General features: G+C 36.9%; 1 protein-coding gene across 1 annotated transcript in view; it reads right to left on the reverse strand.

Annotated features, from left to right (window-relative positions):
- The window catches only part of lmbrd1 (LMBR1 domain containing 1), a 50,759-nt gene that overhangs the window by 25,690 nt on the left and 12,188 nt on the right, over window positions 1-12,881 (reverse strand). The window contains exons 4-6 of the mRNA XM_061837839.1: window positions 6,871-6,968; window positions 6,346-6,413; window positions 3,844-3,932 (exon numbers count right to left, since the gene is read on the reverse strand). Coding sequence (XP_061693823.1) covers window positions 3,844-3,932; window positions 6,346-6,413; window positions 6,871-6,968 — 255 coding nt within the window. The remainder of the gene's footprint in view (window positions 1-3,843; window positions 3,933-6,345; window positions 6,414-6,870; window positions 6,969-12,881) is intronic.

The following is a 12,881-nucleotide window of genomic DNA, read 5'->3' on the forward strand; positions in this document are numbered from 1 at the left end:
TATCTTTTGTGAGAAAACACAGCAGGTCTCTGCTTTTGCTTTCGATATATACACAGGTGAGAAGTGGTATTAAAACAGCTTGATGTGGGAATATAAGTAAATTGAGCTGAGGAGTGTCACTTTGATTGAAGCATAAAGGGGACCACCCATCAAGCAAGGGCAACAGTAGGTGTCACAGCAGCTGTCAAAGCGGGAGTTAGAAGAAGGGGCTTGATGAACAGACTGATAGCCTCTCTCCCCTGTCAAGATCCCACCTGTCATAGGCTTCTATGTAAAATGGTACATCCATCCAAAAAGACGAGCTTTTTTTCCCCTGACTGTCTGACATGAAGCCAAACTCAACTTTTCCTGTTTTAGATCATTTACCAATACCACAATTATTTCCATCCCAGAAAAATAAGATTTCTTTCAAGAAAATGTCCATGGACAGTTGAAGCCAGAAGTTTACCTACACTGTGCACTAACATATTTCATTTTTTGTGTCACTGTGTGGTTCAAATCAGACTAAACCTCTCTTGTTTCAGGTCAGTCAGGATCACCAGAATGTTTTAATTTTATTAAATGGCACAGTAATGAGAGAATTTCTTTGATAATTTTATATTGGTTTCTTCGAGGTCAAAAGTTTACATACACAAAAAGTACTGTCTTTAAAGAACACTGTGAAACCCAGATGATGAGCTCATGGCTTTGGAAGCTCCTGTTAGATTTATTGACAACGTGAATTAATTGACAGCACACCTGGAGATGTATTTAAGGCCACACCATCAACACTCTGCTGCCTTTTGTGAAATTATGGGAAATCAAAACTAATCGGCCGGGAAGTCAGAGACCGAATAGTTGAGCGTCACAAATCAGACTCATCCTTGGGTCCAATTTCGAGATGCTTTAAGGTGCCATGTTCATCTGTTCAAACAATTGTATGAAAATATAAACATCATGGGAATGTCCAGTCATCACACCACTCAAGAAGGAGACAGGCTTTGTGGTCCCAGATTTGAACGTGTTTTGGTCCAAAATGTGACAATCAACCCCAGAACAAAAGCTAAAGACCCTGTGAAGATGCTGGATGAAGCTGGTAGGAAAGCATCATTATCCACAGGGAACTCAGTGAGAATGAAGCCATTATTCCAAAAAAAAAACATTAAAAAGCCAGATTACAGTTTGCCAAATGACACAAAGAGAAAGATCTTAACTTCTAGAGACAAATTCTGTGGTCTGATGAAACTAAAGTGGAGTTGTTTAGCCATAATGACCAACGATACATCTGAAGGAAAAACGGAGAAGCTTGTAGACCTGAGAATATCATACAAACTGTGAAGCAGGGAGGTGGAAGCATCATGTTGTCTGACTGTTTTGCTGCAACAGGAACTGGAGCTTTTTATAAGATAGACAGGATCATGAAGAAAGAACATTACTAGTAGATCAGCCAGGAAGCTAAACTTGGGCACAAATTGGTCATCCAAATAGATAATTGCCCTAAGAATACTCCCAAAATGGTTAAAATGTAGCTTGAAGATGACAAACTCAATGTCTTGGAGTGTCCATCACAAAGCCCTAATGTAAATCCCATTGAAAATTTGTGGGTAGAACTGAAAAGGCGTGTGCGAGGGAGGCAACCATCAAACCTGACTTAGTTACACCAGTTCTGTCAAGAGGATTGGATCAGGATTCTAACAGAGTACTGTCAGAGGGTTGGTTACTCAAAATGTCTGACCCAAGTCATGCAGTTCAAAGATACTCAATACTAAGGAAATGCATGTAAACTACTCACCTAGAAGAAAATAATATAACATATATAATATAGTATTCATCTTCTGTCATCATCAAGTGAGGTATACTTGACAACACATATTTCAGGTTTATTGAGTCACAAAACTACTTTTAATTTCACATAATTATCTACTTGAAAATGCAGCCAAACCATGTTTAGAATAGACAGATGACACAAGTATAGATGTAGTATATAGTAATATAAGTAATTCTGTCATTAGTAGATAATTTTGGTGATCCCGACTGACCTGAAAGAGATGTTTAGTCTGATTTGACTTCAGACAATGAGACAAAAAATGTAATGCGTTTTTGCACAATCTTTGTAAACGTCTGGCTTTATCTGCATGTAATGTAACAACCACCATAAAACCATTTCAGAAAATGTACAATGCAAGAATTAGGGATTGGCATTAAACTACATTTCATTGATTGACTTCTAATAGGATGTGAGACTCTGACTCAGAATGTTCCGCTCTGGTATTTTGACAGCAGTCATACTATTCAGAATGATGCTTTCTGGCAGCAGAATTTGGTGTTCAAAAATTTGTTGAAAATGAATCAACAGCACCTCTTGTGGCTGCAGGCCTAGTCCTCCAATTTTCTTCTTTTTTTTTCCATTTAATCAGTCATGGTTTCCATATTATCAACCACATTCTTAATGAACAGGTACAGTAATTAATTATGATGGGCTGCCCTAGAAAAAGGAAAAATAACATTTTGGTCATTTTGGATTGCCAATCCGTCCTCACCCCCACCCCCATCACCCCAAGAGAGCAAGACGCCCCTACAACCTCCCCAAAAAAACCTGCATGGCCCATGATGCAGCCAGTCCCTTCCCAGCCCAAAGGCAGTCCCTTGTTTGTTGGAAACGAGCGGCCAGGTGGCCTGCTTCATTTTGTTAACAATTGAAATGTTTTCCTCTGAAACAAATATAAAATGTAGACAAGGCTGTAGTGTGACCCCTACCCCAGGAAGACGTTGAAGGCTACAACCATGTGAATGACAAAGCATTGCAGTTTTTGTATTTGTTGAAGTTTTTCTGCATGTATGTTTTGTAAAGAACTTATGACAGCGTTTTCAGGCACTAGAGAGGTTTGAAGAGAATAAAATGCTCCTTTATGAAAATAAACAAACACAAGGCTACAACAGAATTTCAGAACATTTCAGAGGCCTTTCCTTTGCTAGCAAAGAGAACCGAATACAACCACATTGGAACATTTACCTTAATAGAATGAATATCAGTGTAAATAGATAAAGGTGTCTGGAACATGTGGGTGTAATGAGGACATTATCATAAACCTAATATATAAGTCATTAAGAACCAGTGACCTTAGTGACAGGTCATAGCAAAGTAGTCAGCTGCAATATGTGCTTTTCTTTACACAATTAACCTCCTATCTGGAGAAGGTAGAGAAAGAAGGGTAATTATAACAGTGATTATCCTAATATTTCCAAAGTGGCAGTCTGGAAATTTCCCCATGAGTCAAGGGAGGAGGGTGAGGAAACGTGTGGGAGTCCACAATTCTCAAAGAGGCAGATGGTTCAGCTTACTTCTTGATCTGCATATGGCAAAGGTCCAGAGGACTCCTAGGAGTTTACATTAGGCGTTTGCCCCCATTAGAATGTATAGAAGCATATTAAGCAATGCTTGGGTTAACAAGTAAAGACACCTGCGGACAGTGCTGTCACAGTTTTGGAATAAATCTAAGTCTATATTTTAACAGCAAACTTTTATTTGGGGGATGTAACTTTAGGCCATTCCTTTCTTTAAAAATGAATCTTAAAAAGAAAGTCATAGAGCAATACAGATTTTAATGAATGGATTCGGAAGAATACATTACTACAGAATAGAATCACTTTCACTGCTTACTTATATGGTACACGATGACAAAACCGCAATATATTTATTTTGAATTACATTTTCACTTTTTTTTTTAATTCATGGAGACAATAAAAAAAAATGCCAAAATGTGTGAAATGAAAGTGGACATTTGAGTGATTCGTTAAACCCACAGAAACACATTTGCTCACTACAATGTCTGTCTATGAAGTCTATAAAAGAACAATACTTACGACCGCTGCCAAGCTCCTCAAAAAGGTATTGAACTTTCTCCCACTGCGTGGCATTCTGTCGTGGTGGGGCCTCAAGTGGAACAAATGCTCTGAAAACACAACAAATATTTACAATAGTTTTGGTTTGGCTGTAGTCTGTAAAAGAAGGTTTTGACAGGATAAAAATCACGTAAGACGAGTGTTTCTTAAAAGAATGACAGCCTGTTACTTTATACATTGCTTTTTTGTCTTTCCATTTGCAGCCGGTACCAATAAATGATCAATACCAGAGTTAACAATGATGCCAACCACAGTGACATTAGTATGGTAAAGTTGCACTACAAGGGTGGTACACAATGTTTTCAATGTAATAGTTGACAACTGCCACATGAAGAATAGAAAAGAAAAAAAAAAGATCTTTACATGATTTACACCAGAGAAAAATGTACAGTATGTACAACATATACATTATACACAGAATAAAAGACTGTCTTCTATGTGTTGTTGAATTTCATTAGAAGGTGGCACAGCAATGATATTTTCCATCCCCAAAAATGAACGCTGTCCATAGATTCAAGGTAACCCTAGACAGGTAAAGGACTGTCCCTTGTAGAGCTGAAAGGTGTTTATTTGAATTGGATAGCTGGGGCAGGAAAAGGTCAAAAACCATTCAATGGTAAACAAAAGCCTGGTAAGATCAAGCAAGAAGATTCTGAGTGAACACTCTCCAAACAAAATGTTGGTCTCTCCTGATGGAAGAAGAACAGCAGTTCAGTGTGAAAGCTACCATGTTGTTAAAAAAAAGAGAAACTGTTGTTAGAACTAAACACCAACAGTTTTAATGAATGAAGCGAATTGTTGGATAAATTGCATCTACAATATCCCAAACAGCCCATTACATTGCTTTAGTTGAAGTCATGACATCTGGAAAACTATTGCGATTCGTAAGTGTTGCCTACAAATGAGGTACACTTGACAACACATATTTCAGGTTTATTGAGTCACAAAACTACTTTGAATTTTACATAATAATCTACTTGAAAATGCAGCCAAACCATGTTTACAATAGACAGATGACACAAAATGTTATGTATGGGCAAAAAATTTAACTATATAGTCATGTGAAAAAAAGTACACCCAACATAAACTTAGACATACATATTTAAATCAATTTGTGAGGATAAGCACCTTGGAAAATAAACATGGGCTTGGAAATTCAGGTAATGGGAAATAAAACTAAAGGCTTTTGTTTAAAACTTTACATAAAGGTGAGGAATAAATAAGGTTACATATTTTTGGCACTTAACCCTAGAGAACTCATGGGGTCACGTATGAACCAGTGTAATAAAGGGCCCACTGTATAAACACAATGTACCATGGTTTCTCTTTTTACCCTCAAAACCCGACGTCTGACGTGTGTCTGCATTAAATGCATTGTTTTTTGGTAGTTAAGCTAAAGCGGAAGTAAATTTGTAAATTTTTCCAAATGTGATGTTTTCGTGTTTCTTTGATGCTTACTGATTAATTTAGTTGGGACATAAATTTTTAAAAGAGGATTTGGATGTCTTGGATTCTCTAGGGTTAAATTGGCTGAAATCACAAAATCAAATCGGTGTCCATATGATTAGACCAGAGATACTTCGCAGTTCGAAGGATACTTGTTCTATCTAAACATCAAACATTTTGTTACAGTAGGTGTGAGCCTGACTATTAACATGAGAAAACGCCATGCTCAGATCAAAAGACCTGAAGAAAAAGAAGAAGGTTACATCTTGTGAATTGGTAGATGATATAAAGGGATCTCAAAAGATTTTGAAATCACGCATTCCACACTTCGTAAAGTAGTATACAATGCATGACATTCAAAACAACAGCCAACATGCTAAGATCTGGCTATCCGAGCACGTGTACTCCAAAAGCACACCGCAGGATTCCAAGACCGAGAAAATGTCATCACGGTAATTACTGCGGGCTCTGGCGAATGTTGACATAAAAGTGCATCAGAAAGAGACTGCAAGATTAATTTTCATGGAAGGTGTGAATGGAGGAAACCTTTACCCTCCGAGAAAGACATTAAGGTTCAGAATAAAGTTTTCCCAGAGAGAACATAGACAAAGAACAGGACTTCAGGAGACAGATTTAAAATGGAATTATGTGTCTAAACACCAGAACAGAGGACATGTTTGGCCCACTGAGATGCTGAAAATTTTGAAATGATGAGTCTTTCCCTCAAACATCACAGGTTCAACTGAATTAAGATGTGGGGTAAACTTTCCTCAGACTGATGTAGGGGACTGGAATAGGGTTAAAAGAAGCATCTCACTGAAGTTATTTCAACCAAATGGCGTAAACACTAGTTATTAGGGCGTCGGGTGTCCTAAACATTTTCTCTGGTGGAATATGCATTTAAATTGATGCCCGTTGTTCATTGAGTAAAACAATGTTTTTGGGTTATTCTTAAAATGACAGCAATCCCTTTCCATTCATCAAGTAGCAAAAAACCCCATCATGTATTTAACTTACCCAATTAATAGCAGCACCACGCAGACAATGACAAATCCAATTGTGTACTTCACAGCGTTTTTGACTTGCTGCAATGAAAAAATAATAATAACTGGTCATTCATGTCCATAAAGACAAATACAATTAATTGACTAAGGGTGGGATATAGGGGAGAACAATCCATTAACTAAATGAATATCCTTTAATTCCAATCATTTTGATACACATGTATATTCTCCCTCCCAGACCTCTGACATACCCACACTTCTAAGCTGTGAACAAATGCAAAAACGCCAGAGGTATGAGTCACTAAAAGCCAAAGCTGCCTTCAAATAATGGAACATTGACTTTTCCTGAAACAAGTGGATGTCAATGAAATGAGTGAAAAAGATAAAGCACGCTTTAAATTTGAAAACACCTCATGTGAAACTGCTACGCTGACACTTGAACTTTAAAGGAGAGCACAATTTTTTTTTGCCGTATGACAGAATCACAGTCACAACTGCAAAGGTGGATTCCTCAAAAGAAGTAAAAGTGAATTGTTACCGCGCATTTGTTGACATTGTCGTCATCTCTTTCTTCATAGTAGAAATAAACGAAGGGGATCCACAGAAAGACACAGAAGAGGATGATGGAGTAAAGTGCTGTCGACAGAAATAACATCAAGAATCAGTCTCAATCATTCCTTCGTCCATTGTACGCGTGAAAAAAAACTGCAAAGAATGCTCAAACACTTAACTGGATTGCTTGGTAAAATAAAAACATAAACTTGATTGTGATACAAACAGTTGCAATTTAATACATTCTCTCGGGAGATAATTCAGTATCGATAAATATTACTCTTCTCACAAAGGCTTGAAATGGTTCTAAAATGTACCTAGTTAATCCAATTACAATGATGTGAAATTTCCATTGACAGAGTGAATCACACCAATGAATAGATGCAAATTAATTTTTGAGACTATATTTCACTTTTCCATATTTTTACAATCCTACACGAATGCAATTATTCAAATCAGTGTGTTCAAGTGTTTCTTCTTTTTGCACTCCATTTTAGAGATGCCTTTAGATACAGTAACTTGTATCATTATTCAAACAAAAATAGAACAGTGAATGATTTGTCTTTCAATAAAAATAGGTATTTGTTGACTTTTGTTCCCCGCAAAACAAGTTAAATTGTATTTTATTGACAGGTTATTATTAAAAATTAATACATTTATTATTTTGAAAAATCATTAGTGAAGCGACATCCTCTGGTAAAATAAATGTTTAGTGGAGCGCAGTCCAAGGCAAACATGGTGAAGCAGCATTTAGTTATTATGCTGCATGCAAATGGAATAAATTGCCAACCGAAGTGATGTTAGCCCTATGTGTGAATGTTTTTAAATCCATGTTAAAAACGATCCATGTTAAAAAGATACTGCATTAAAATTACATCAAATGGAACAAGATGCACGGATTCCAAAATATTAAAATTTCCTCTTGTCAGTCCATAGAATATTCTCCCAAAAGTCTTGAGCACCATTCAGATTTTTCATTTTGCAAAAGATGTGCCCTTATGGGTTCTTGGTCAACAGTGGTTTTTACCTTGAAACTCTTCCAGAGATGTCAGTTTTCCCAAGTCTCATCGTCATTATTGTGTCATAAACACCGACCTTAACTAAGGCAAAATAGTCCTGGAGTTCTTGAGATCTTGTTCTGGTAGAAAACCTTTTGGAAGAGTCATCGCTGTGTACTTGGGGTAGTTTTTGTAGGCTGGCGACTGTTATGTGTCTTCTCCATTTGTGGATAATAGCTTTCCTAAAGCTTTAGCAATGGCTGTGTAACCCTTTCCAGACTGATAGATGTCAATTACTTAAAATCTCTGACTGAATTTCTTTGGATTGTGGTATTTTGTTGGAACTTTTTGAGATCTTTTGCCCAACTTATTTTTGCAAGACAGCTTTTATTTAAATGATTTCTCGAGTGAACTGGTCTAGTCTATTTACCGCATTTTCTGCACTAAAAGGCGCACCTAAAAGTCTTTAATTTTCTTAAAAGTAGACGCTGTGCCTTATAATCCGGTGCGTTTTATAAATGGATCAATATTGAGCCTTTAGTGCAGCTCCAGTGATTGTGAGTGCAGCTGTTTGTCTCCATGTGCCCTCCGATTGGCTGGCAACCAGTTCAAGGTGCACCCCGCCTCCTGCGCGTTGACAGCTGGGATAGGCTCCAGCACTCCCCGCGACCCTCGTGAGGATGAGCGGCAAAGAAAATGGATGGATGGATGATGTTCTTAAATGTTAAAGAGGGGAAACTACACAAAAAAAAATTGTAAAGGAAGATAATATTGGGACTATACCATGGCACTGTATGTCGATAACTGATATTAAAATAAGTTGTGATTGGATTTTTGTGTGTAGTTATTATGGAGTCATTGTCATTAATGATTTTTTTACTAATAAGTGGCGTAATAATTTCTTTCTGTGTTTTGGTTTTCAGCTTTGGTTTCTTCATTTTCCTTTTTGGCCAAGAATTTTAACTTTGGTGCATCACTAGGATAGCTGTAACCCCTAAAGCAACAAAAGGTCAATCGTGATAATAATAAACGCAAATAATGAACTGTACACAGCAACAATTTACAAGTATCCCACAGTACTGGACTTGTGTAGACTTCTTAAAAATGACTCCATCTTAAAATGACAAATACAAAAGAAACACAGCTGCAGACCTGTCAAATAGCAAATACTATTGTAGTCCCAAGTGTATAGTTACTTTTAAAAACAATACATTATCCCTAACCATTCTCAGGGTAAAGATTTAATTCACAGCATTAGTAAGAATCAACTATGTACGGTCATAAGTTCTTGTAAACACAATTAGGCGCATAAATGTCACCTATTAGTTGTAGTTGCTTGCTTTTTCCAGCTGTAATTGTGATGGAAAATTATTTTCAATGAATATGTACTTATTGTGCCACTATGGTATCCATTTACATTCGTTTACAACTAGATAAACTGAGTTTAGGATGATGCCGAGAGCCAATAAGTGCAAGCGATACTCAATATACAGTCGCTGGCATATGCTTGTGGATTAAGGCAATGGATAAAATTAATCATAACACCATGAATATTAACATACTGAGAGAACGGGTCACACTGCATTAACATACATTTTCTCTGAGCAGATCTTCCACAGGGTCGCAACAAATGGCTGGGGATAAAAGTTTAGCACATTCATCCCTTCAGACAGAGCAGAGGACAATATAATTAAATGTGCTCGTTTACAAGTATCTATATTTTGTATGGCTTTGTTGCATTTTACTCGTGGGGGATGAAAAGAAAAACACACATTTGAGCAAATTCTGGATCTCATGTATGTATGTAGATATAAAAGCCGGTGGGTGTTAAATGTTGATGGAGTGTGAAAATAGTATAAAATACTGTATGTAGTGGCTGACAAATAAGTTAAGTACTGGCCAATAGATCATCACAAGCTTCGGAAACTGTTGCCGAGCAATACAAGGCTTAATGAGAAACATCAGACCCTTGTCCTCACCTTATTCTGGCCGTCCACAAGAGTATTGAAACCTAGACTCTTGTTCCCTCTTGACAGGTGAAATATATTGTTTTATGTGAAAATGTAAAGCCAGGGGACATTTCTCTCTGAAACGCTCCCTGACAAATGACTCCAGAGACTGATGAAAATATCTGTCTTATGCCAGCACTTCCTGGGAGGTATGGCACTATGACAAGAACTTGCATCTTTGCTAAACATTAGGGATATACCTTGTGGACAAACTGCATGAGCCAAGGTTGAAAGGGGTTTGAAAAGCCCATTAGTATCTTTTTCAGGGGCCTCATCAAACAGACTCTATAGTTAAAGCTGCTCAGAGAATATGACAAAACCTCATGACAGTGGCCATATAAATCTTTATTTTTAGCATATGATAAGAAATAGTAAAATGTGTCCTAATCTTACAATCCGGCACAAATACATTGGAAAATTTTGACATCTGAAACAATCTGGAAACTTAATATTTCAGATTTTTTTTCATATATATAGTACTTCTTGTTTTTGTTCTCAGTCCCATTGGGTTTACAGGACAATCTGCCTTATTCAGGAAATTGTTGTGAAGCGTTTTCATTAACATATAACATTAGACTGTTTAACTTTTACTCAGTTTTATGACTGTAAATTTAAAAAAAAATACTACTATTAACAATGAGTTTCTAGCATTCATTCATTTTGTTTGAAAATGCAACCATATGGGATGGTGGTGGAGGATAATTGAGTGGGTAGGGTCGTCGTACTTCAAGATTTAACTGTGGATGGATTTCGGCCATTTAAGAAGAACATGTTACCTAAAAGGCTATCTATATATTCACAAAATTACTTTGGAATTGAAACACTAGCAAGATGTCTGTAGCAGAGCTTAAATTTGTCATACAATCAGATCTCTACCTTATAATGCACTGATAAAAGATAACTTTTACAAACACAAGGAAGGGGCGTGTATGCTTCTACAGCATGTGCCACCATATTCAATTAAATAATTGAATTTGTTCTAATATTGTATTAAAAAAATTTGAGCAGCAGATATGGTTGTGGTACATTTTAAAGACGACAGCATCCTTTCGAGCTCATCATCTGCAAATGCCATTGAAAACGGAAATCCAACTATTTATTTAGGGGGGCCAGAGGTACTTTGCCCTATTGCTAAAGGCTCTTCTAAACCATTGCTTTGAAGTAGTATGCAATCGAAGAATAAGTATAAATGGACAGAGCCACGAGACTGAATGACTTAGCTTGCTTTCAAAGTCATTCTTCAGCAAGGATCCCAAAACACTATTTGGGCTTGAAAACTAAGCGCCTGTTTTCGATAATATCAGTTCATGCCCTTTGTAAAAATGACACATACATGTTGTCACATGTATCATGAACGGCATTCGTCAGTAATTGTTGAAATGCAATATCAGTCTAAGGTTTTGTCCATGGTTTCTCATTCAATAGTACTAGAAAATGTGTCCAAACTACTGACTTGAAGTGTATAAAATACATTTAAAAAAGCTAGTCTGTCATACTTGTCATTCAATAGTGTGAAATGAAAAATAACTAATGTAAAATGTACAACTGAAAAGAATTATGCTGAATAAGTAAAATATGGAATTCTAAAGAAAAAAATAGAATGTCTATATGCAAATGGGAAACTTCATTTATTAATGCAGTGTGCATTGCATTCAGAATTTGTCTTGACGTACAAAAATGGACAGAAGTGCCATGCATCTCTAAAACCAAAGTGAACTTAAAAGGTTTGATTTGTGAGGGGGCTCTGCCTCCAACATACATGGAGCTTGGTCTCCACCTACTGGTAAATAGAAAATTGAAGTGTCTCTTCCTAAACATTATTAATAAAATATTGAAATGGATATCAGAAAATCTAATGTTAAAGTGTTACTCAGCATCAACATGTATTTGTTCAGTTTGGGAGCAAGTCTTCCTTTACTGTATGTTAGAATGGTCCCCATTGGAAGGGGATATGAACATAGATTTGACATTGGACTGACAAAACAATCTAAATGCAACAAAATGAGTTGAATCATTGCATATCATTCCTTTATTCATAATTCATAATAGATTGGTTGATTCTGGCATAAACTACGTTCAGAAAAAAATGTGAACGTGGAACATCATATTGTCGCTTGAGAGAGTAATTGCTCATGAATTGAAGCAGAGCGGAGATCTTAACGCTCATTAAGTGGTTAGTCTTCAGAGCCATTCTAATTTTTAACTGATTAGCCTTTTGTTTACTTTTTTGGAAAAAGGTCAGAGCGATCATATCAAATCTGCTTCTGTGTATATTGATAAATGCAGTGGATGCTGTTGGCATCTGTGATTGGTTCAATGTGCATAGGTGGAACTTCGGCGGAGCGAATGCATGCATTGATAACTATTTGGAGGAGATTACACCAATATTAGTTTGTTGTCTTAATTAAAGAGACGTTAAAATTTAATAAATAAGACACAGTGGCTGAAATAAGCCTTTAACATGTCAACATTTTTCTCATGAAATATATTTCCCAAAGTACCGTTTACATTAAAATTTCACCAGATGTTGGGAACAACCCAAGTCGAGAAATCTTTCATTTAAATGCGCATTCCCCCCCACCAAAAAATTGTCGAAAGTCAATAGTGCGCATTACATACATTTTACAAACGTATCGGGGAAAATTAAACATATTCACATTTTATAAATGGATGAAGCAATCTAGAGGTTATGAAAAAAAGCTGTACACTTTCTAGTATGCCACTAACACCTCGTGTGTTTCTTTTGGGTTGTCCCTTTCGGGGTCGCCACAGGGTGTCATCTCAGATGAACGCATATATACGTTTGGCACAATTTTTACACCGGATGCCCTTCCTGACGCAACGCTTCTCAGGGAGTGGAGGCCCCAGTGGGATACGAACCCACAACCCCTGGTTTACCAAACCAGTGCTCTAACCACTGAGCTACGGAGCCTCCTATGCCACTACCACCTCGATGTTGTGAAAAAAGTTTAGCCTACTCTTTCATTCCA

This window comes from Syngnathoides biaculeatus, chromosome 12 (assembly GCF_019802595.1).
Source record: "Syngnathoides biaculeatus isolate LvHL_M chromosome 12, ASM1980259v1, whole genome shotgun sequence".
Lineage (NCBI taxonomy): Eukaryota > Metazoa > Chordata > Actinopteri > Syngnathiformes > Syngnathidae > Syngnathoides > Syngnathoides biaculeatus.